The sequence below is a fragment of the Ursus arctos genome, unplaced genomic scaffold (genome assembly GCF_023065955.2).
Source record: "Ursus arctos isolate Adak ecotype North America unplaced genomic scaffold, UrsArc2.0 scaffold_12, whole genome shotgun sequence".
Lineage (NCBI taxonomy): Eukaryota > Metazoa > Chordata > Mammalia > Carnivora > Ursidae > Ursus > Ursus arctos.
Genome location: NW_026622786.1, coordinates 43,811,986 through 43,836,800, shown reverse-complemented (window position 1 = coordinate 43,836,800; position 24,815 = coordinate 43,811,986). Strand labels below are relative to the sequence as shown.

General features: G+C 35.5%; 2 protein-coding genes and 1 pseudogene across 2 annotated transcripts in view; 1 reads left to right on the top strand and 2 right to left on the bottom strand.

The window, feature by feature from the left end:
* MSH4 (mutS homolog 4) overlaps positions 1-24,815 on the top strand; it is a 118,585-nt gene that overhangs the window by 57,759 nt on the left and 36,011 nt on the right. The window contains exons 13-19 of the mRNA XM_057310549.1: positions 258-361; positions 1,884-2,008; positions 4,107-4,307; positions 7,264-7,382; positions 8,749-8,877; positions 15,725-15,899; positions 17,249-17,337. Coding sequence (XP_057166532.1) covers positions 258-361; positions 1,884-2,008; positions 4,107-4,307; positions 7,264-7,382; positions 8,749-8,877; positions 15,725-15,899; positions 17,249-17,337 — 942 coding nt within the window. The remainder of the gene's footprint in view (positions 1-257; positions 362-1,883; positions 2,009-4,106; positions 4,308-7,263; positions 7,383-8,748; positions 8,878-15,724; positions 15,900-17,248; positions 17,338-24,815) is intronic.
* LOC113254514 (endoplasmic reticulum membrane-associated RNA degradation protein-like) lies at positions 11,123-13,291 on the bottom strand (annotated as a pseudogene).
* LOC113254516 (reactive oxygen species modulator 1-like) lies at positions 14,329-14,568 on the bottom strand. Its single transcript, XM_026497788.2, has one exon. The coding sequence runs from the start codon at positions 14,566-14,568 to the stop codon at positions 14,329-14,331; it is 240 nt and encodes a 79-aa protein (XP_026353573.1).

Here is a 24,815-nt window from a genome sequence, read left to right as displayed (position 1 = left end):
ATGAGATGTACTGTCTGATATTTCTACAGAGCTATTTTAAGACCTGTTCAAATAGTTGTGCCAGAATACTGTAGGTTAACTTTAAGTTAAATGCTTTAACTGTTCTTTTTTACAGACATTGAGACTTTATTTGTGATGCTTTATCTACAAAATTAATTAACCTAAATATCTATAGTGTTTAAATCTGTATCTTTTATTTTATAGGAGTGTACACAATCTTGACATTTTGTTAATTTTGTTTGTTAATTTCTGGGCAGATATCTAAAGTGAAAAGTTCTTATACCTTTACATCAGCAGACTTAATTAAAATGAATGAAAGATGTCAAGAATCTTTGAGAGAAATCTACCACATGACTTATATGTAAGCACATTTGAAATTTTTGAATATTAAATTAAATTGGTTCAGTTTGAAGCATTATACTAAATTTCATTAATTGGCTTTCTATCTGATTGCAGAAAATTGTAAAATTATGGATGTTAGCAAAGAAAGAACATTTCCTGAAAGAACAATTAAAGCTTTTAAAGTCTGTCATTGTGATTGGGATCGCTCAGCTTCACAGAAGATTCAGGGCAAATCTAATTGCAAAAACAAAAACAAAAAAACATCATTATACCTGATACTTCTGTAGTATGCATTTCACCATGATGTAGAATTTGGCACATCATGGGCTTATCTTGGGCTTCATTCAGTTTATTTTTTTCTTATGGTATGTAAGCCCTCAACTTCTCATGGCATGTATCTCATTACAATAGTGCCAGTCTTCTGCTGTTTGTGAAACAGTAACATTACAGCTGGAAATAAGAAATACATCATTCATGGGGAGGGTGAGGGGGGCCCGGCAAAAAAAAAAAAAAAAAAGATCATTCATAATCGATGAACTGAGATGATAAAGACAAATGTTGGACTTTCAAAACAATTTCAGGGCATAGACCACAGAGATTATGAGATATAATAGGTTTGGGAAACATATGTCTCCTTGTAAGGGAAAAACCAAGACCTTGAGCTAGGATCAAGAGTCAGATGCTTAACCAGCTGAGCCACCCAGGTGCCCCTTAAGATTTTATTTTTAAGTAATCTCTACACCCAACGGGGGGGCTTGAACTCACAACCCAGAGACCAAGAGTCACATGTTCTACCAACTGAGCCAACCAAGTGCTCCAAGGAAAACCTTTTATATTATGTCACAGTGTAATACCTCTGCTACATAAAAGCTTAAATAATTATGTTGTTAGGGTGTGTGTGTGTGAGAGAGAGAGAGAGATAAAGAGAGAGAGAGAATACAGTAACTTTTGTGTTGAATTTAACATTGGCAAAAACCACAAAATTATTAGCAGATGGGATCTGTTGAAGTATAGTGAGGTCTTGTTTGACCTATAAAAGGATTTTATTAATGAAAATAAATTTTATTAGTATTTAATAAAAGCAATAATTTCAAAAACATGGTGTTAACATACCAGAAGATGCATTCTTGCTACAAGTTCCTTGAACTCAAGGAACTTCAATTTCCTAATCTCTAAAATGAGGCAAAAGAACAGTAGACTTTACCTGTACAATATAACAGAACTGTGAATGTTATTTTACCTCAGCAATGAATTTGATGTTGTTTTTACAATTATATTGTATGTCCCTTTTTAAAAGCATTGCCTGGGGCGCCTGGGTGGCACAGCGGTTAAGCGTCTGCCTTCGGCTCAGGGCGTGATCCCGGCGTTATGGGATCAAGCCCCACATCAGGCTCCTCTGCTGTGAGCCTGCTTCTTCCTCTCCCACTCCCCCTGCTTGTGTTCCCTCTCTCGCTGGCTGTCTCTCTCTGTCAAATAAATAAATAAAATCTTTAAAAAAAAAAATTAAAAGCATTGCCTAACTTCCAAACATATACTTTCAGGATAGTGTGCAAACTGCTTAGTGAGATTTATGAACATATTCATTGCTTATATAAACTGTCTGACACTGTGTCAATGCTGGATATGCTACTGTCATTTGCTCATGCCTGCACTCTTTCTGACTATGGTAAGTTACTTTCTTTGGAATAAATATGTTGCATACTGAAATTTGTATTCCATCCAAGCAATTTTATATAACAATTATGAATGCTTTACATTTTTTTACCTGAAATATGGTCTCTTGCCTATGGTTTTAGACTAAGACTTGAAATAGAAAAAGTAAAATTACTCTTAAAATTTATTTTAAAAGTCAGAAAATTGTTTACCGAGAAATTGACAAATGAGAAAGAAAATACTGCAGGAAACTTTAAAGGTTTCCCAAATAGGAAGGACTGAAAAGCTGCCTCCTTGGTGGAAATGACAATAACCCAAATTGATGAAGTTCAAATCTGGAGACTCATTAGAAGCAGTGTGACAGAAGCAGATGAGAGAAATGAATCTCCAAAGTGAACATTTTCTAAACTAGCTCCTTAGATGTGACCATCTCAAGATCAGGGATTATATCATGTATTTTTGTATCCTAAGTCTTTTGCAACCCAAAGTCTTAAATATAAATGTTAAGTAATTTTCTAATATTAAGTGAAGTGAATACTTCAGATTAACCCCTTGAAGTTTCTTCTCCAACTTATCAGTAATAACCATACTCCTATATACAAATTTATGGAACTAGTATGTGGTAATTAAGGTTGAATAATTGTGGGCTTAATGTCATTAATAACATTGAAATTTCTAGTTAAAATCACCAGTAACATTTCCCAAATACTATGTAAATTTATTTTTTTGATGGGAAATAAGTATTTTACGAAGATTTTTTTCATATTTTTATATTTATTATGGAAATGTTAACTCTTTCAATTGGTATTTTATAAGCCAAAAGCTTTCAATCTTTTAGATCTCCTTTGGGATCAAAACCTTACCTTAGGGATCAACTATTTTAATAGTTTTCTTAGCTATTAAGATAATTGATGTTGCTCCATTTTAATTTGAGATGTATCATCCTGAAACTCCAAACCTTTAAATACTGACTTTTTGTGTTAAAAGTACTTTTTTTTTTTTAAAGATTTTATTTATTTATGTGACAGAGAGACAGCCAGCGAGAGAGGGAACACAGCAGGGGGAGTGGGAGAGGAAGAAGCAGGCTCCCAGCGGAGGAGCCTGATGTGGGACTCGATCCCGGAATGCCAGGATCACTCCCCGAGCTGAAGGCAGACGCTTTAACGACTGCGCTACCCAGGCGCCCCCTAAAAGTACTTTTAAAGTAGTTTAGAAATTATTTTCTAACCAACCTGTCTTTTATGATGAATGCTTTTGAGTTTATCCATATGTTTCCTCTAGGGGCATGTAGGATTTTAGTGTTTACTTGTCCCCATGCCCTGTCTTCCTCCCTTTACCTTGGAAGATATTCATAGAGATCTGATCATTATTTGTTTCTATAAATTAACTAATATATTTTGTGTCTGATTTGTTTATCATCTGGGTATTCTTTTTAGACAAAATTTCTTTAAGTTTCTGGACATAAAATTATGTTTATATTTGGTTCTAATGTATATCCATATGTCACTTGAAAAGCTAAGTATGCCAAATTTGAAATAAAGCTTAAGGTGGGAATTAAGTAAATGTGAAATTTTGTAGTACTGGTAATTGTTATTTTAAAAGTATTATCGGGGTGCCTGGGTGGCTCAGTTGTTAAGCGTCCGACTCTTGCTTTTGGCTCAGACCAAGATCTTAGGGTCATGAGATTGAGCCCCATGTTGGGCTCCACACTGAGTGGGGAGTCTGCTTGAGATTCTCTTTATCCCTCTACCCCTCCCCCCACCTCACACTCTCCCTCCTCCTCTCAAAAAAAAAAAAAAAAAAGCATTACCAATGGCTGGTTGACTCTTTTTAATCTATATAAATCTGAAAATGCTACAGACTGTTTTGGAGCTCAGGACAAATGACAAAGAACTAAATCCTAGAGTTCCCTGAAAGTGAATAAAAGTTGTGATGGTGATTAGAATGCATCAGTTACAATCTAGAGGGATTTTGGTAGGGATTTAAGATAACATAATACCTTAATGCTTTGTCCCAAATTGACCCTAGTAAAATCACACATGCACACCACACAGACCATTAAACTTAAATATATTAATCTTACAAAACCATTCTTTCTTTTTCTCTTTTAGTTCGGCCAGAATTTACTGATACTTTAGCAATCAAACAGGGGTGGCATCCCATTCTTGAAAAAATATCTGTGGAAAAACCTATTGCCAACAATACCTATATTACAGAAGGAAGTAATTTTTTGATCATAACTGGGCCTAATATGAGTGGGAAATCCACATATTTAAAACAGATTGCTCTTTGTCAGATTATGGCCCAGATTGGTAAGTTACGGCTTTACCTCATACTTAGCAATTCTGCTCCCCATTTAAAATGTTTTGTGCCGAGTATTTTAGATCCAGGTGCCTAATTAACCCCAAAACAGTTTGGAGTAGGTTTTCTTACCTAAAAGTATAATAGTGTCTGTTATGTAGATCATAACTTTTACTATTTGGTATTAATTAAGCTCCATCCAATTTGGATTGCATTGTAGTAAAAATTTTGTAGGATGTAACAGAAATAAAAACTACCTTACTATAGCTATTAAAGTTGTATCAATTATTACTAAACTGAATCATATCATTATTCTGATTCAAAACCAAACTTTGTTGTGAGAAAAAGTGAAATAAGTAGGATAAGCTGCCACCTTTAATAACTTATGTAAGATTTTCCCCAAATTATAACATTGGGGAAAGAAACATCTTTTACTTAATTTAAGGGCTACCAGTAACTCAGGCACAGCACTTGATACAGTAACACATTATGTGTGCATATATACGCACATAAATAGCTCTCATTGGCCCAACAATGTCATGTTATTTCTTGGTGTAGAGGCACAACTTAGCTCTGAAAACTAGGTTTCCTTGGGAACTCCATGAATCAGAAATGAGATGATTTGCCCTAATGCAGTAGTTCTCAACCAGGGATGATATTGTTCCCTCCCCCACTCCACTCCTGGCCCCCAAATTTGGCAATGTCTGGAGACATTTTTGGTTGTCACACCCGAGGGGAGTGTAGAGTCCAGAGATGTTGCTGAATATCCTGCAATGCACAAGACATTCCTCCCTCCCCCTGACACATGTAAGGAAGGTTATCCAGCCCAAGATGTTAGTCGTGTGGTGGTTGAGAAACCCTGGCCTAATACAATAAATTGAAGGGAAATACAGCAGTAATAATATTGGTGATACAGTGCAGATTTACCCTTACTACTGGGAAACAAAATCAGAAGTGAATGGGTGAAGAATAAATATTTTATTGGGTTTATAGTTGTATTAGAATGAAAAGGACATCTTAGCTAATTTCCCTCCTTTTATAAAGAAACTGATTCATGTGTGATAATAATCTTATTTCTTTTTTGAATAGTTACGAGGAGCTCTATCCTTCAAAAAAAACAGGCTGTGCAATTGTTGGACATCTGTAATTGTTAGAAGATTCATTATGCTGACTTGAAATCTGACTTTCTGTAACTTTTACTCATTAGTCCTAATTCTTCTATGCATCACAGAATAACCTAATCTCTTTTGATAATAGCCCCTCAAATATTAGAAGAAAATTATTCTACCTGTCACTCCTTTTAAACCTCTAAAATACCTTAAAGTATATATAGTATCTGATATAATCTGATCATAAAGAAACCAGTAGAATTTGAAAGGCATGGAAATTAAGAACATAGGCTTTGGAGCTAGACCTAGCTTGTCTAGTTACTAGCTCTGTGATCTTAGGCAAATTACTTAACTTCCTTGGTTTTCTTCTCTGTAAATGAAAATTATAATAGTACCTAATTGTTGTAAAGATTAAGTGAGATAATGTATATAAAGGGTATGCGAAAGAAGGAGACTATCCAGGCAAAGGTAAGAACATATTCTAAAGAAAGAAACAAACAAAAAACAAAAAAACCAGTATGATGTGCCCAAAGAAGTACAAGAAGTCTGGATTCCTTCGTAGAGCAAACAGTGGCTGTGAGCCCAGAGAGTGGGCAAGAGCCAGATCATGAAGGGCCTTAGGTACTTCACTGAAGAGATTAAACTTTATCCAGAAATCTGTAGGGAGCTATTGAAATTTAAGTAAGAGAATCATATGGTTGGAGTTGCCTTTCACATAGGTTATTCTGGCTGATGTTGTTAGAGGAGAGCCAGACGGGAAGCAAAATATCAGTGGGGGGCTTCTGTAATAATTTTTAGATTTAAAAGTATCGGAGAGCCTTTTTGGTGGAGGTGGATACAAATGAACTAAAGAGAAAGTACGAACATATACCATATATGCTATATCCTGTCGTTGGTACTTTCACATTTATTTTCCCATTTAATCCTTTCAGAAATCCTGTGAGAAAGTTGTATTTAAGAGACTTGCTTTTGAGGAGCGATCATTATAATTACTATTGTTATTATTGTTACTTTTATTTTTATTAGTATTATCCTGACTTTTGCTTTCTTTTCCTGCTAGTCCTTTTTCCTTGGAGATTGATACTGTTCTTTATCCTTATCTTGGTTTTAAACACTGGAATAATCAAGGGTTTGTTTCTTCACTCCCATTATTTCACCATTTTGTTCTGTATGCCTTATACTTTTCCCATTCAACTATTTGTATATTTTTATCCTCCTATGATTTTAGAATGCCTTTTATGTCCCATTCTGTATAGAGGTAGTTGCATTAATCAGATTGATTTGCTTTCAAAAGGTGAATATTTTAGACTATTTAGCATGATAACTTCTCAGGCAGAAAAAGTCTCAGGGATGAAAACTCACCTTTTAAAAAAATTAAATATTTTGCTTTCATTCTAATTCTGGGTATTTCTATACATTTCTAAGAACAGATATTTCCTAATATATCTTTCTGTAACAGTTTTATCAACCTTGAGCTTCATAACCATCTCCTTCAAATTTTCCTATTTTGAATTTTTTTAATCTAACTATATTATTTAACATTTTTGTGAAGTTTATAATAAATCTTTCTAATGTACTTGAATTTATGCTGTCTTATTTGAACTTCCAGGTAACTTTGTACAATAGTTAAGGCAAGTATTTCCATTTATATGTGAGAAAGATGAGACTAATTGCTGCCCAAGGATATATGATAAGTGACAGAGCTGGGGCCATGTTGTCTAACTGTATATCCAGTGATCTTTCCACCACATAATCCTTAGCTAGGCTAATAAATAATCTGAGTTGGTGAAAAGTACAAAATATTAGTACTTATATTTTATAAAAGCACTTCGATTTACATTGACCTTATATTTTACAGGATCATATGTTCCAGCAGAATATTCTTCCTTTAGAATTGCTGAACAGATTTTTACAAGAATCAGTACTGATGATGATATTGAAACAAATTCATCAACATTCATGAAGGAAATGAAAGAGGTACCCAAACTAAAGTTTCCTTATGGTCAATTATAACGTAAGAAAGTATTCTTATACTAAAACATGCAGATGTGCTTATATTCCTCTACAAGAGCCAGAGGGCAGTCAAAGACAACTTCTAATTTCTGTCTTATGTGGAAATGGAAGAGAAAGTTTTATTGAAAAATTCAGTTTTAAGGAAAAAGCTAGTATTATTGAACAAAAAAACATGCTTTCATGTTTTTATATGGGATGCATAAAGAAAGACTTTCAGAAACCAATGACCTGTTCAGGACCATTTTGCATTGTATCTATTGTTCCTATTAGGTTTGATTTTAAAATAATAAATCACCGTATTAGAATGCTTTTAAAAATCATCCTCTTGTGTGCCCCTTTAGAATTTTTACTTTCTATAACAAAGTATGTGTCATCACCTTTTTCTGATCTGAGCAAATATCAAGTAGACTTGAAGGGCTAAATGTATTTAGTATAGCTCTTGGGCTATCTTCAGTGTAGGTAAATTAATGGATCACTGTAGAGTTGGATAACTTTTTGTAGATGGGGGGAGAATAGTTATTATTTGTGCTACTGTATATGACTTTTACATAATTATTTAGTATGTATTGAGTATCTGTGGGAGAATATAGCAATGTACTAGGTGCTCGAGGTGTATTTTTAAATGGTCCCAGCTCTCAAGAAGCTTAGTCCTATAAAAAGGTAAAAGGCCATGAAATTTACTATTGTGTCAGAACATAATGTGGGTGTAATTATAATTTTTGAGAAAGAGGTTTATACTCTTCAGTGGAGAAAGAGCATTTCTGTCAATTAGAGTCTTGGTCTTTGTTGAGCATGGATTTACATTTATTTGTTTAAATAGGAATCAATGGACTTGGATACTTTTCCCTCAATTTTTCTATCTATACTGGCTACCTAGATGTTAAAATAAACTTGAGAAAGAGTTTTGAATATTTTATGACAACTGATTAGTCATTTGTGGAGAAGAAAATGACCATCTTTGTGCATTATTTAAACATTTAATTCATTGCTAAGTTTTATTTCACTGTATCTAAAACATTAATATTTTAGATAATATTTATTCTTTGTTGTTTCATACAGATATGCATGTGTCTGTTTATATACATATTAGCTATTCTATCGAAATTATTAGTCATGAGATTTTTTTTATAATAATATTTTTTTATTGTATTATGTTAGTCACCATACAGTACATCCCTGTTTTTTGTGTTAGTTTCTCTATTCAGCTGGCTATCTTTATAAAAATACGTTTTGGATGAACTAATAAAGAGACTGGATTTTTCCTCATTTTTTAAAATGGTAGTGACAGCTGTTTGGTTACAATGAATAATATTAAAATTATATTTTTCAGATAGCTTACATTCTACATAATGCTAATAACAAATCACTTATATTAATTGATGAACTTGGCAGAGGTACTAATACAGAAGAAGGTATTGGCATTTGTTATGCTGTTTGTGAATATCTGCTGAGCTTAAAGGTATTCTTCTCTATTTCTTTTAAGTGTATTAATTTTGAGTCTTTTTTTTTTAAGATTTATTTATTTGAGAGAGAGAGAGAGAGCAAGAGAGAGAGCTCACATACTCGTGAGCAGGAGGAGGGGCAGAGGGAAAAGGAGAGGGAGAGAGAAATCTCCTGTAGACTCCCCCCAGAGCACAGAACTAATATATGGGGCTTAATCTCACAACTGTGAGATCATGACCTGAGTGGAAACCAAGAGTCCAATGCTAAACTAACTGAACCACCCAGGCACCCCTTGATGTATCCTTTATATATTTATCATGATTGGATTTTACAAGCACCTACAAATAGCTCTTTAAACAATTTTAGGTAATAAAAGCATACCATAGCATTTATTGTTTTGTTAGTTCATTTCTGATGGAAGCAGGAACAGCTAGGATGATACTCCTGATGTAGACAAGGAAAGGAGGAAATAAAAAAATACAAATAATATCAAAACTAGTCACTTGGCTTTAATTTAATCAAATTAAAAGGCAAAACATGAAAGCATTTCAATAATTGTCTCCATGGATAATAACATTGACTATGATGTCACAACATGAAATGAAAAACTAGGCATCTGAGGTCACTTAATGGAAAATTATTTTACTTACCCAACTAAGATTTCATTCCTTTAAATAAAACAGGTTTTCACAAATCAAGTAAAACAGACTATGATTTTTGTTATATTATTAAGCTAATTTGTAAAATATCTTTTTAGGTGATCACTCAAAATATATACAGGTATGAAAGAACTTAAAAATACTTTTCCATATTTAAAGTACCTTGAAATATCCTTAAGATGATGTTCTTTACCTTAAATGACAGTCCATAATGATTAATTACAAAGGAAGAGAAAAATCTTATTTTTGTGATAGGTAGGTGATAAATCAAAAGTAATGTTAAGAGATAACATTAATCTTTGTAATATTGAATCTATGTCAGTTGATCAGAATTTCTCATAAAAATAAGATACATGTATTACTTGTTAGGATTAAAAGCTAATTAGTATCTCTGTTGGTTAATTTTGTATGTCAGCCTCACTGGACTACAGAGTACTGGACATTTGGTCAAGCAGTATTTTGGGTGTATATATGAGGGTTTCTGGATGAGATTTGTATTTGAACTGGTAGACTAAGTAAAGCAAATTGCCCTCCCTAGTGTGGCTGGGTCCCATCCAATCAGTTTTTTTGTTTTGTTTTTTTGCATGGGCTTGGTAAATATCAATTCTTTTATTTCCTCTGTTCCATTCCAGTTCCAATATAAGGAGGGTTAAGAGTAGTTAATCCTATAAATCATCATTTAAATTAGAGTCCAAGGGAGGCACTGCAAAAGAACATGTCCCCGGAGTAGAAACACGACATGTGAGAATGTCTACACTTGCATGAGAGAAGTCTGCATCACAGGGGCAGAAGCTCAGTTTTCTGTTTTTACCCAGGAGTTTTGTTTAAAAGGGGGTAGTGGTAGTATTGAGCTGGCAAAGGGATGGATGGAATGTGCTAGAATGTCTGTAATCCCACAGCACCACCCCTTCCCTTTGAGGTCTCCTTGGCACTGTTCTCTGATGGCAGAGAAGCCAGAAACACACATGGTGAATGTTCTTCCTTGGAGGGCTGAGGGCTAGAACCTGTCAGGGAGGTTTGGAAGGTGAAGAAGGGGCCATAATTCACTGTGTGCAGCCTAGTGCGTACATAGACCTGGGGTCCAGGACAGTCTCAGTGGGGTTCCTGAGAGCTGCTAGCTTCGCTGCTGCCACCTGAGACAGATGTCAGGGGTTTCCCAGATGTTCCAGACAATTGCAATGGCCCAGTGAACTCTTTAGAATCACAAACTTCAGCTCTCCAAGCTGGACTGGGGCAGCTGCACCCCTGACCCTCACTCCTCCAGCTCTCCCTGGTCCCATACAAAACCCTCCATATCCAGACACATGTTAGGGCTCCTGCTTTCCTGGCTACACACTGACCAGCAAACCTGCTGCCTGGCACCATGTCTGCCCACCATACCTTCCAGGAGCTGTTCCTCTTCAACTCTGCCAATCTTATTCTCAGCTCCAGGGATGATGCCAAACTGATCCAAGCTGTCTCTCTGTGCCCCAATGGTGGCTCAGGAGTGGATGCCTACCCAGCCTGGCCAGTGAATACAGGAGGCAGGGTCCTGGCTGCAGTGACAGTTCTCAAGAGCTTTCTGGGTGACATCTTGGTGAAGAGTTGCCCCTCCTCTGGACACTATGTCATGGTAGAGGGACCAGACTGCTGTGGCCACTTGGTTTCAGGATGGGACCCAGCCTGAGGTTCACACAAACTCCGGAACAGCAAATCAGAAGGCTGCAGAGAAACAGAACTTGATCCTTGGTCAAACAGACCTTTGTAAGCCACCAGGTTCTCCATGTACTGCAAGAATAACTTAAAGAACTTTAAATACTCATAAGAATTTTTTCCATGAACCACATGAATGTTGACCAATTCCAGTGCAATCAGTGATAAAATTGGGTAAAGCACAGGAGACAGAAGCTTAATACTACTTTCTTTGCCTGGAGGACAACCTTCTTTCTACCTACTGCTGTGTCTCAACTCCATGGAGGCAACAACCTGGCTGGACATGCGGGTGCAGTGTGTGCTGATGTTTTGAAGCATGATGAGTACTTCCAGAATGGTTCTGGGACAGAACAGAGTTAGGATGGGGGTGCCATAGAGTTCACAGATTACTTGGGACCACTTCTCAGCAGGAAGACTGTCCAGGTCACCAACAACACAGTGATTCTCAGGCATGTGATAATGGTGCTCATACAGGATTTTTGTGATTAAAAGCTGTAGGCATTTGTTTCAGAATTACTTCTAATCTGGCTACTTCCTCAGCTTCTCCAGGCAAAGGCAGGAGCGGCCAAATCCTTATGATGCTCTTCTCACAGCTCAGCAGGTTTTTTTTTAAGCTGAGAAACTGGATGGAAGAGAAGACTGTACCCTTCTGCAAGACCAATCAATGATTTTATCACTGCTTTTTCCTTAAACATTGATAACAGATCTTCATCAACGAATCTGAGTAAAAGTACAATGAAAAATGCAAGGGACTGGTTTGTTACTTCTTTTGGAAATTTGGATAAGTTGATTTCCCCATGGCTTAAATGATCTCCTATGGGGACTGTCCTGCTGGTTCAGGAAATCCCAAAGAAATTCTATTGCAGGCTTTCCAAGGAAAAGAGGAATTTGATTGATTTTTACCATCATTCAAGTGTTTTGCCAATATTTCCTCACAGGTGGTATAAAGAGCTGTTGACTCAGCAGTCAGAAGTCTTTGTGGACATTTGTTAATGGCAAAACTCTCCTAAGTCCTGTCTCCAGCTGTGTCAATAACAACATGGCAAACTATGTGACTTGAACTTGATTAATGCAACTTCTCAGTGTGGGAACATGACTTGTAATATAACAGTGTATTTCTTCATCACGTCTTCTAACACTGAAAGTACCTCAGAAGCAACATCAGGGAAAACAGCCAAATCCTCAAGGTTTGAGGAAGAGCTATGAAAGGCCGGTATGCCAATGCAAATTTAGTTTGTTGCAAGTAACTCTTCAGCAGCTGACCCAATCCTGCTGTCAACAGTATCATCATTGAACAATAGTTTGGAGGAATTTCTTGAGGGGACACAAACCCGTGCCATAAGATTTTATGTAGATTGAGTCCACATGGAGATCCAATGAAGACTTTTAGTACGTCTGCCACATACTAGCAAGCTCCTTAGATGCAAGCAGATCTCTTAAAAGAAAGGGGCTTTCCTGGGGTACCTGGGTCAGTTGAGCATCTGACTTGATTTTGGCTCAGGTCATGATCTTAAGGTTCTGGGATAGAGACCCACATGGGGCTCTGCACTCAGGGCAGAATCTGCTTGGGATTCTCTCCCTCTCCCTCTGCCTCTACTCCCCTCCTCCCCATGCCCCATTGCACACCCTCTCTCTCTTAAAAAAAAAAAAATAAAAGGGGCATTCCTTCCCATTCAGTAAAAATATATCACCCGATGCCTGTTCTAGACATGCTGTCAGTTTCATTAAGCTAAAAGAAATAGCAGGAGATTGAAGGTTTTCCAAGGCATCACATATTTCAGGAAATAACTGCAAAAGCTGTCCACTGCAGCCATGGTATATATTGAATTTCAAACTGCCCCTTGGTCAGAGATAACAAATGTGAGTGGACAGCCTCACACACAGGGTCCAGCAGCCTCACGCTGCCCTGGTAATCCAGACTCTGGGCTGATTCTGTAATAAATCACACAGTCTGTGATTGTCTTCCAGCATACTTCACCCCTCTGAGTTACAGTGCCATTGATATCGGAGTTTTCTCTGACTTCAAACCCGAGTTTACAGATCATATCATCAGACTGAGGGAGAAAGACAAGTGATAATAGGATCCTCTGTTGGCATACTATGTATTTAGGAATTTCAGCCTGGGACCTGGGGGGTAAGGCAACTGGCCCCTGAAACAATCTGGGGGTGGGTACAGCACCAAGGAGAGCGGGGGCAAGTGGTGTGTCTTTGGGGTCAGGGTCAGGTGCCTATCTTTTCTATTTGCCCACTAGCGGCTGGTAAGGCTGACCTGCTTCTGCAGTGACGCAGTCACAATGGAGACCCAGGAATGGTGGCCTAGAGCCCACATCAGGGCTTGCCTTCCAGTCCACGGCCAGGGCTGCCCTGCCGGAAGGGTGTGGCCAATGCTGCACCTCCTGAAGCCCTTACCGTAGTGGGCCTGAGAACACCAGGAGCGTGCTTATGTGTGCATAGGTACCCTGGCTCCCATCTGCTCTACCTCCATGACTTTCAGCTCCTCCCGTCCAATTAGTTTTGAGTGGGGCCCAGTTGAATACCTGAATAGAACAAAAAGGCTGACCCTCCTGGGAGTGAGAGGGTTACTTCCTGTCTGACTGCCTTCAATCTAGAATCATTCTTCCTGCCTTTGGACTAGAATTGAAACATCAGCTCTTTCTGGATCTTGAGCCTGCCAGCATTTGGGCTGGAACTATACCATTTGCTCTCCTGGTTCTCAGGCCTTTAGACTCAGACTGGAACTACAGCATCAGCTCTCTGAGTCTCCAACTTGCTGATTACAGACCTGGGGATTCTTCAGTCTCCATAATCATATGAGCCAATTCCTAATAGTAAATCAATCTCTCTCTCTCTTTCTCTACTCACACACACATACACCCATTCTGTTTCTCTGGAGAAGCCTGACTATTACAGATTTTGGTATTGAGAATGGTTCTAGAGCAACAGAATTTTAAGGATGAGTTTTCTGAATCGGTTCTGGGGTTCTGGAATTCACTCTTTAATCTGATTAGATTTATTTTATTTTATTTTTATTATTTAACTCAAAGACTTGTTTTATTATAGTACATGGGCTGGGACTGATGGGAAGGGGTAGATGTAGTGGGCAGCCATGACCCTAATTAGTATTGGATGCCCATCCTGATGGCCATGAATGTGCTAAAGATGACATCAGTCTGCATCATGATTTTTCTGATGCTACCCATCAGCTTCCAACCCCACATTCCAATTCTGAGACAGGAAAAAGTACCCAAGAGCACCTCAGCTGCCATGCACACTGCATAACCCATCATAAAGCCCATCTTCATGTGGTTGAAGCAGGTTGGCTGGGACTGTCTATAAGGCCCCACAGCCACTGGCATCCTCTTAGCGTTTCAGGTGCTGGCATTATGGTGTCCCCACCTCACCTCTAATCTGATGAGATTTAAAGATAATAATGATTCTATTTCTAGTAGTAAAGAGTAATAGGTTGGTTTGATAAATTTTGAGGACGTTAATGTTATTATGAACATGGTTCTTAGGTCTAAATAGTTTACTGGATTTCTAAATATTTTTCTGTTGCTTTATAAATTTGGTTTTATACCCCTTTTGATTATTGAGTAAGTAGTTGAATTTTTTCATTTTTCTGTCCTATACCTCTTGCCACCCCCCTTACATGGCTGATGCCATATGCCAACCCAGATATTTTCTTTTTAATGTCTTAACATTTTATTTTTCTACTAATCACATATTTACAGTTTTTCCTGCTTATATCTTAAAACATAACCAATTATTCAAATCTCTATCTAGTTTAGTAACGCGGGACTGGAAACCATGTACTGGTCATAAATCACTTGAACCATCTGCATCAATATCACCTAAAATACTTCTGGAAAATGGGGTTTCCTGGGATTCCACATTACAACTACTGATTGAAAATTTTGGGGGGATAAGTACCAAGAATTTGCATCTTTAACAAGCTCCCCAGGGGATTACTAAAGTTTGAGAATCATTGTCTTAAGCATTATTCTTCATCTTTTCTTTCTTTCCTTTAAGTACCTAACCCAAACACAATGGAAATCTAAAAACCAAAAAACTTTGCAATTTCAAATACCTAAGACAATCCATTGATTCCACTTTCCAAAAAACAGTTATATGGAGGGAAGCTACTTTTAAAGTACAGTTTTTTTAAAAGTTGAGAGAATTGTTATGATTTTGTTTGTAGATTACTTTTCTAATAAATGATTACTTCACTTAACAGCTTTATTTCTGGTAAACCTCATCTTTTGAATATCTTCAGATATTTTTTTAGGATTTTATTTTTAAATTTGTTCTCTTTCCTGTAATGTAACATACATGTGATATGTAAACATAATAAACATGTTTCTTTCATTGAATATAAATTTGCAAAACATTTTGAAATGAATTGACCATTACTAGTTTCAGTCCTACACCTCTGCCAACCTACTTGGAAAATCAAACAAAAATTTTTTTCTAGTTCATTTAAAAAATACTGACATTCATTTTTATATATTCTAGGCATTTACACTATTTGCTACACATTTCCTGGAACTATGTCATATAGAGGTCCTGTATCCTAATGTAGAAAACATGCATTTTGAAGTTCAGCATGTAAAGAACACTTCGAGAAATAAAGAAGCAATCTTGTGTACCTACAAACTTTGTAAGGGACTCACAGAAGAAAAAAACTATGGTATTGCATATGAAAATTATATCTATATAATATCTGTTTAAACACTACATATTCTCATAATTCTTCTTCCTTTTACTTAGCTGTCAGTCTAAGCAACTTTTCCTGTCATTCTTTTGAGTGCTTATGCTCTAAGACTGTATTTTCTGTGTCAAGCTCACATTTTATGTGTATTAAGCTATATTAATCAGTACTATGTAGAATTACAACACATGAAAGTCCTAGAAGTATTAGTTTCTATTCTTAGAAAAATGCAATTTAGGTTATATTTGCAAGTTATAAGTGAATTGAAAATTGTATATTTCTTACACATTTTTTCAGTAACATCTTTTTTCTTCAGATGCAGGGAACTTGATAACCTAAAGTGTTAAAAGGGAATGTATTATCAAACCATATGATACTTGTAAACTTGATTAGATATTTTCTATCTAAATCATTATGTGACATGTAAAATCTCATGGATACAGAAAAATTTTCATTGACCTATACATATAAAAGTTCCTAAAATTATTTTAGCTATGAATGTGACCTTTGAGGGAAAAGCATCTTTGTTTTGCTATTTGAAATGAGAAATCAACTGCATAACTTAATTTGTATCAGATATTTAATTTTTATAAGCTTTACTTTCATCTATTAAATGGGGATAATTTTCCATATATGTAGGCTTATGAAGATTAAATGAATTATCAAATATGAATTGTTCAACATAGTGCCTAGCAATTAGTAACTTCTCAATAAATGTGTTAGTGTTGTTTCTATTGCCTCTAAAGTAGTATATACAATAAACTATTAGCACACAGTAGAAAGCCTATGTGGCATTTATACAATAAAATTAGGCTCAGAGAACATGAGAATACTACATAGTACTTTGAATTTGCATGAAGAATAGTCATCTATAGTTATATCTTGTGAGAAATCCCTCTCTCAGTGATCTGCTAGACAGATGAACATTTAGCTTTAGGATTATCTCTGTGACTAGGGTTATCTCTCCTCCCTTGCAAAGCTCATATCCTTTGACCTTCTGTTAACCAACTGCATTTGTAGTTGGAATTTCATTATTAATCAGTTTTCTAGTTACCCTTTTTCTTTTCCCTATCATGTTTTCCTGACTGTCTCAGAGGTGTGTTGAGAGGTAATTGATACTCTGATTTGTCATATGTCTTGGACAACTAATTAAATCTTTTAATTGGTAAATTGTCATCCAGAACTTTAGAAAATTTAATTTTGAGAATTGCTAAGTTGTTCAGAAATGCCTGTAGAATGGAAGTTTAAATCTGTGAAGAAAAGATTATTACTGCTTAAAATAAATACCTGCCGTAACAAGGTTGAAGCCCCATTGTATATAATTTTAGGATTAAAAGCTGCAGAAGTGTCATCACTCCCACCATCAATTGTCTTGGATGCCAAAGAAATCACAACTCAAATTACCAGACAAATTTTGGTAAGAAACTTTTTAGCAGTAAGAATTGGTTTTCCAATTCAAGAAAATATTTTTAGTTTACATTTTTATAATGGTGTTGTGTCGCATATATAATAATGTTAATAATTAAAACATTTATTTATTTATTTTTATTTTTATTTTGTTATATTAGTCACCATACAGTACATCCCAGTTTTTGATGCAATGTTCCATGATTCACTATTTGCGTATAACACCCAGTGCACCATGCAGTATGTGCCCTCCTTAATACCCATCACCAGCCTGTCCCAATCCCCCAGCCCCCTCCCCTCTGAAGCCCTCAGTTTGTTTCCCAGAGTCCACAGTCTCTCATGGTTCATTCCCCCTTCTGTTTACCCCCCCTTCCTTCTTCCCTTCCTTCTCCTACCGATCTTCCTATTTCTTATGTTCCATAAATGAGTGAAACCATACGATAATTGTCTTTCTCTGCTTGACTTATTTCACTTAGCATAATCTCCTCCAGGCCCGTCCATGTTGCTGCAAATGTTGTGTAATCATTCTTTCTGATGGCTGAGTAATATTCCATTGTATATATGGATCGCATCTTCTTAGCTATTGTGGACAATGCTGCTATGAACATTGGGATGCATATGGCCCTTCTCTTCACTATGTCTGTATCTTTGGGGTAAATACCCAGTAGTGCAATGGCTGGGTCATAGGGTAGCTCTATTTTTCACTTTTTGAGGGACCTCCGCACTGTTTTCCAAAGTGGCTGTACCAACTTGCATTCCCACCAACAGTGTAAGAGGGTTCCCCTTTCTCCACATCCTCTCCAACATTTGTTGTTTCTTGCCTTGTCCATTATGCCATTCTAACTGGCGTAAGGTGGTATCTCAATGTAGTTTTGATTTGAATTTCCCTGATGGCTAATGATTTTGAACATTTTTTCATGTGTCTGTTAGCCATTTGTATGTCTTCATTGGAAAAGTGTCTGTTCATATCTTCTGCCCATTTTATGATTTGATTTTTGTTTCACGTGTATCGAGTTTGAGAAGTTCTTTATAGATCTTGGATGCCAGTCTTTTATCTGTAGTGTCATTTGCAAATATCTTCTCCCATTCTGTGGGTTGCCTCTTTGTTTTGTTGACTGTTTTCTTTGCTGTGCAGAAACTTTTTATCTTGATGAAGTCCCACAAGTTCATTTTTTCTTTTGTTTCTCTTGCCTTTGGAGTTGTGTCATGAAAGAAGTTGCTATGGCCGATGTCAAAGAGGTTACAGCCTATGTTCTCCTCTAGGATTTTGATGGATTCCTGTCTCACATTGAGGTCTTTCATCCATTTGGAGTTTATCTTTGTGTATGGTGTGAGAGAGTGGTCAAGTTTCATTCTTTTGCATGTAGCTGTCCAATTTTCCCAGCACCATTTATTGAAGAGACTGTCTTTTTTCCACTGGATGTTTTTTCCTGCTTTGTCAAAGATTAGTTGACCATAGAGCCAAGGGTCCATTTCTGGGTTCTCTATTCTGTTCCATTTGTCTATGTGTCTGTTTTTGTGCCAGTACCATGCTGTCTTGGTGATCACAGCTTTGTAGTATAGCTTGAAATCAGGCAACATGATGCCCATTTTGAATCATTCTTAATCTTCTCTCATTAGGACTATGCAGTAGTTTCTCTCTGTTTTTCAATCCATCCTACATACTTCTACCAGATTGTCTCCTAAGCATCACTTTTATCATGTTTCCCTGTTCAGAAACTTTTGGTTGTTTCTTACCAAATTAAAGTGAAACCCCTTAGCCTAGTGTTAAATGTTTTCTATGATTATTTCTCAAAATATAGTCTTAGAATTACCTACATTAGAATCACCCATTATACCAGGGAGCATCCTAGATTTTTGAAGATTTCCTGTGGCTTGGGAATTTATATTTTTAACGAGTCTTTAAATGATTCTTAAACACACTGAAGTTTGTTTACTGCTGCTTTATTACCTCCCTTTATTTACTACCCCAAACTTAGATAACATTTCTCAGTTTAACTATAACCTACATTTGTGCCACATTGAATTACTTGTCATTTTGTCATTTTAACCTGTGTACCAGAATTTCTAATGTGTCTGCTCTAGCTGTTTCTCCCATTCACAATGCCCTTACCTCAATTTTTCTATCCATCAAGAGTCATTCCAAATATTTCATCCTACTTAAGCTTTTCTTGACCTGAGCTGGAAATGAGTTCTCCTTCCTCTGAGAATTTTAAATCTCTCTCATGAGACTTATCATAATTACCTAAATCAATTGCTTATGAATATTTCTCTTTCACTATAATAATATTTCTCTTTCATTGAGCCTCTTGAGTTCCATTGTGATGTCAGGTAGACATTTTTGTAACCTCCTATAGACATACACAGGGTTTGGGGCCTGGAATATGGATGATAATAGATATTCCGTGTTTGTTATTTCGATAATAAATTGATAGTTGATCATTCAGTGTATCAAATAGATAGATGCGTGAACATATGATAATCTTACTTTACCTCATGGAGTTGAATTCATTTTTCTTACAGTGAAAGAAGAAAAAATATCTTGAATTGCTTTGTACTGAGAAAGAGTTGGAGGGATTTTATTTCCCTTAGTAAGGGGAAACTCACTAACTTTACATTAACAGTTAAGATTGAAAATGCTAATTCTTCTTCTAGCTCAGTAAATGAGGTGGATGAAGAATTTTCCAGGTGTATTCACATCCCTGAAGTACTATTCAAAGACTGAATATCTAAAGGCCTTTTAAAGTATTAGAAAATTCCTGTTTTAAACCTTATTTCTTGGACATCCTAACAATAGTTTGTTAAGAATTGGCATAATTTCAAGTAGCTATTTATGACACTTATTTTCAAAATGTAATTTACCCCTCAGGCAATGTATTTTCTTAGACTCTGGCAGTTTCTATATATGAAATCTCTTGAGGGACAAACAATTTACTGTTGACGCATTCTGTCTACCAGTTTATCTATTAGGGAATTAAAGTAGGAGATAGCAGAGTAGTACTCCTGGGTGACATTTAAAATGAATACTGCATAGCAATGAGCAGTTATGTTGAGTGAGAAATTTGACCTATTTAGCAGATTTTTTTCATTGAAAAGTGATTTTCAAGAATATAAGAATCTGTCATAAAGTAGTAAATACTCATGAAAAATTTTATTCTTTCAAAACAATATTTCTTTATTTTTTCTGGTGTATTCTTTACTAGTTGAATGGAATTAACTTACCCAAAGGAATTAGTTACCTTTGCATTCTATATTTCTATGAAAGGAAAGAGAAAATTGCCAAAATTTTAAAGCAGAGTTATAGTAAGCATATTTTAATTTTTATCTATATTTTTTCAATAACAGCAAAACCAAAGGAGTACCCCTGAGATGGAAAGACAGAGAGCTGTGTACCATCTAGCTACTAGGCTTGTTCAAACTGCTCGAAACTCTCAATTGGATCCAGACAGTTTACGAATGTATTTAAGTAATCTCAAAAAGAAGTATGAAACAGATTTTTCCAGGGCTGAACAAGTTTCAGGAAAGACTGAAGAATAATAACAATTCACATCATGTACTAATAAAATAATGTATTTTAATATGGGGAAACTAGAATTCATTTTTCCTAAGAGCAAAAGAAAATATTTGCTAAATTTTATATCTTAATGGAAAATTACATTATACTAACCTCAGAATTATCATCTATATATTATATATAAGAAAATATTTGTTATAGATTAACATATGAAAACCATTGAAACGACTGTTTTTTATGTTAGAAAAATGTCAGCGTAACATTACAGTTTTTTCTCATTTATGAAAATTCATGTTATTAAATCTTAAGTGTATTTATACTTACAAGTTATGGTTTAAAATGTTATTGTAAATACCTTAGTTTTTGAAAAAAACTGTTTTTTTTTCCAGTCTGGAAATTTATGTGAGTTCTTTAACATTCTTTTCTGAAGCAATAAGACCCTATGGCTCAATAATTGCTTAATTAGTACCCCCAAATTCCAACATTGGATGCTTATGGAGTGTGTTAGAATGATATTGGAAATTTTAAAGTTTTTTTTTTTGACATTGAGTATAGTTCTAAAGTGTTAAAATAAACAAATAGATATTTTGTTTTTGTTTTTTTTTTATAATAATATTTTTATTATGTTATTCACCATACAGTACATCCCTGGTTTTTGATGTAAAGTTCGATGATTCATTAGTTGCGTATAACACCCAGTGCACCATGCAATATGTGCCCTCCTTACTACCCATCACCAGCCTATCTCATTCCCCCACTCCCCTCCCCTCTGAAGCCCTCAAGTTTCAGGTAGGAGAAGAAAGGGATAAAGAAAGGGGGGGGGTAATCAGAAGGGGGAATGAAGCATGAGAGACTATGGACTCTGAAAAACAAATAGATATTTTGTAATGCAGAGAATGTTTTTGGAAGGGGGAGTTGCCATCACCCATCCTTTCATTTTTCCAAATATCAGGCATTCCATTTTCTACTCACCAACCTCTTCCAAGTTTCATTTTTGGCCATCTTTTTTAGGTGAGTAACCAAAGCAGCAGAAAGGTAATATTGATTCATTTGCCTCAGGGAGGATTTTATAGAACTGTTTTTCCATAGGCATGTGGCTTACACCATCATTTCAGAGTTTACCTGAAGGTCATTCTTGTTTCATAAATGGACAAAAAAAAGGAAGACAATCAGTTGGTCAGTAACTGTAAAGAGCAGGGCTGTTGTCTTCTCAAATACCTTATTTCTATAATTCCATTTCACTAGATGACTGACTTACATAATCTCAGCACAAAGGCCCAAGATGGAGAAGTTATTCTTTTCTCGGACAATTAAGTATCTGAAACTCAGGGTATACATTCAATAAGCTGCAGAATTGATAGTAATTTGGCCAAAAAGATATATTCATAGACTGGTTAGGGCCCTATTTTTTGTTAATGCATGCGTATTTTATAAAATCTAATATTTTTTTACTTTATTAAATTCTAAGTAGTAGTCAGATATATTGAAAAAGTTATAATTTGAATGACATACATACTTTTTGAAATGTAAATGTAAATTAGTATTAGTATTTTAATTTGATACATGTTAAACATCCCATTAGACTACTTATATTCCCTATTGTCATGTTTTAGAAAGAGAGTACCACAATATTTGAATTTGACCATTAGCCATGTTTTAATTCACAGTCTTTGAAATGAATTATATTTTATGGAGTCATTCCTAAAAGCAGTTAGATAATTTAGGTTTGCGGCAAATTTCTAAAAGGCACTGAGGATGAAAAGGGTGTGGCAGATTGGGAAGAAAAAGGAAGAATGGGAGTATGTAGAGGGAGAAAAACAGGCAAACAGAGATAAGTGCAAAGTTTTAAATATGCAGAATATCATTTCCTTAAATATATTAATTTCCCTTTAGATTTAACCCTAATATTAGATTCCACCAGACTTTTAAGAAATCTTTCATGATTTAGATCTTTTGTGCAGGAACTATAGCCAACTGATTAATCCCTTTTATTTAAGGTTTAGAATACTGAAGTAAAAATAGGTTTATATCTTCTTAAAATTAAATTATTTTTTCTTCAATTGTTTTGTGTGTAGCTGAAACACAAAAAAGCAAATTAAATGAAGATATAATTATTATGTTATGGCACTATAGAAATGAATACTAGAGAGACAATTCATTCTTTAATTTTAAGGTCTGTTTGCTCTTCTCTTCAGTACCTTTTGCTTTGCCTTTCTCTAAAATTATAGATCATTATCTCATAATCCAACCTTTTAAGATAAATGTTCATAATGTTGTAGCAAACTCCTTTAGTTTCCACCTCAAAGCCATTCTTTTAGTCTGTTCCACCTTTCTCTTCACATAAAGTAGTCTTTTTCAAGTTTAGGCTTAAGATACATGGGAGTAGAAGAAGAAGGCAGTTTATACTCGTGCTTAGGAAGTAGTGCTTTTGTTTATTTTAAAGTTTGCATACAGTAAAATTAACTCTTTTTTTGATGTTAAATTTTATGAATTTAGCACATTTATAGATTCATGGAACCACTGTGACAATCAGTTTCTTCACCAAATACCAAACAGTTCCTTTACCTTCACATCATTCCCTTAGTACTGTCCCTTTGTTGTCAAATCCTTCCCTGACCCCTAACTTAAACCCAGCAATCACTGGAAATTAAGCATTCCATCCCTATAGTTTTGTTTTTTCCATAATGTCCAACAAATGGAATCATATAGCACAGAATCTTTTGAAACTGGCTTCTTTTACTCAGCATAATACTTTGTAGAGTTTGTCCAACTTGTTGTGTCCTTTTATTGCTGACTAGTATTTCATTGTTTGTATGTACCATAGTTTACCCATACACTCACTGACAGACAATTGGGTTTCCAGTTTTTGGTGATTATGAATGAAGCTGTTATAAATATTCTTGCATAGATTTTTGTGTGAGTGTTGTTTTAATTTACCTAGGTTAAATAAGAGTGGAATGGCTCTGTCATCTTGTAAGTATATGTTTAACTTCATAAGAATTCGCCAAGCTTTTCTGAAGTGGCTCTTACATTTTGCATTCCCATCAGCCATGGATGAAAATGTCCCACATGTTCTCTAGCACTTGGTATTATCAGGTTTTTTTTAAATTTTAGCCATTATAATAAGTATGTTGTGAGTAATGCATTTTTAAATTTTAAAGCTATTCTACTAATTCTTTAGCAAGCAAAAGCTATTCTGATTTTTTTAACCAAGTTATATTACTATCTCATATGCTAGTGTTAAAAAATGTTCAAATGTTAATAAATTGTGTGTAGTATGAACTTCCATATATACAAATGTTGAGTAACTATGTTGTATACCTGAAACTAATATAATGTTTTATGTCAATTATACCTCAATTTAAAAAAAAAACCAAACTGTGAAGGGCCTGAGATTTTTACCTTACTTGCAAACTAGCAGTTTAGCTTACCACAGTTTCATGTGTGCTGTCGGAAGACAAAAGATTCTTGGGTCAGAAACAAAAAACTTTGTTGCTTTGGCACATCAAGCAGCACGAGCTTCATGTTTTGTGTTGGTTTTAGGTGTCCCAATCCTCTAAGGTATGGAGTGCTCCAGTTAGATATGTAACTATAGCTGAGGAACCCCAAGCTAGGGAAACCCTTTTATAATGAGCTTCTAGCAAATCTGCTTGACCTTTTTTTCCAGAAGAAGACATTACCTTTATTATACTAGATCCTGAACAAACCTGCCTCTGCTCAGAGGGAGATACTATCTCTGTCTTCCAAGGCTGTTCATTATACAAACATCCTTAAAAAGGTAGTCAAATATAAGAGAGTTCTTGCCTCTGCTCAAAAGACATGCAAAAATGTAAGAGATGTGTGGAAAATTGTCTCCCAGTTCTCTTCTGTGTATTGCAGCAGTTTGACCACCTTGTTATATAGAGAAAAGTCTAATACCCTACATACTCAAAAAGAAAAGACCTAAAAAATTTCACTGGAATAAATTTTATTTT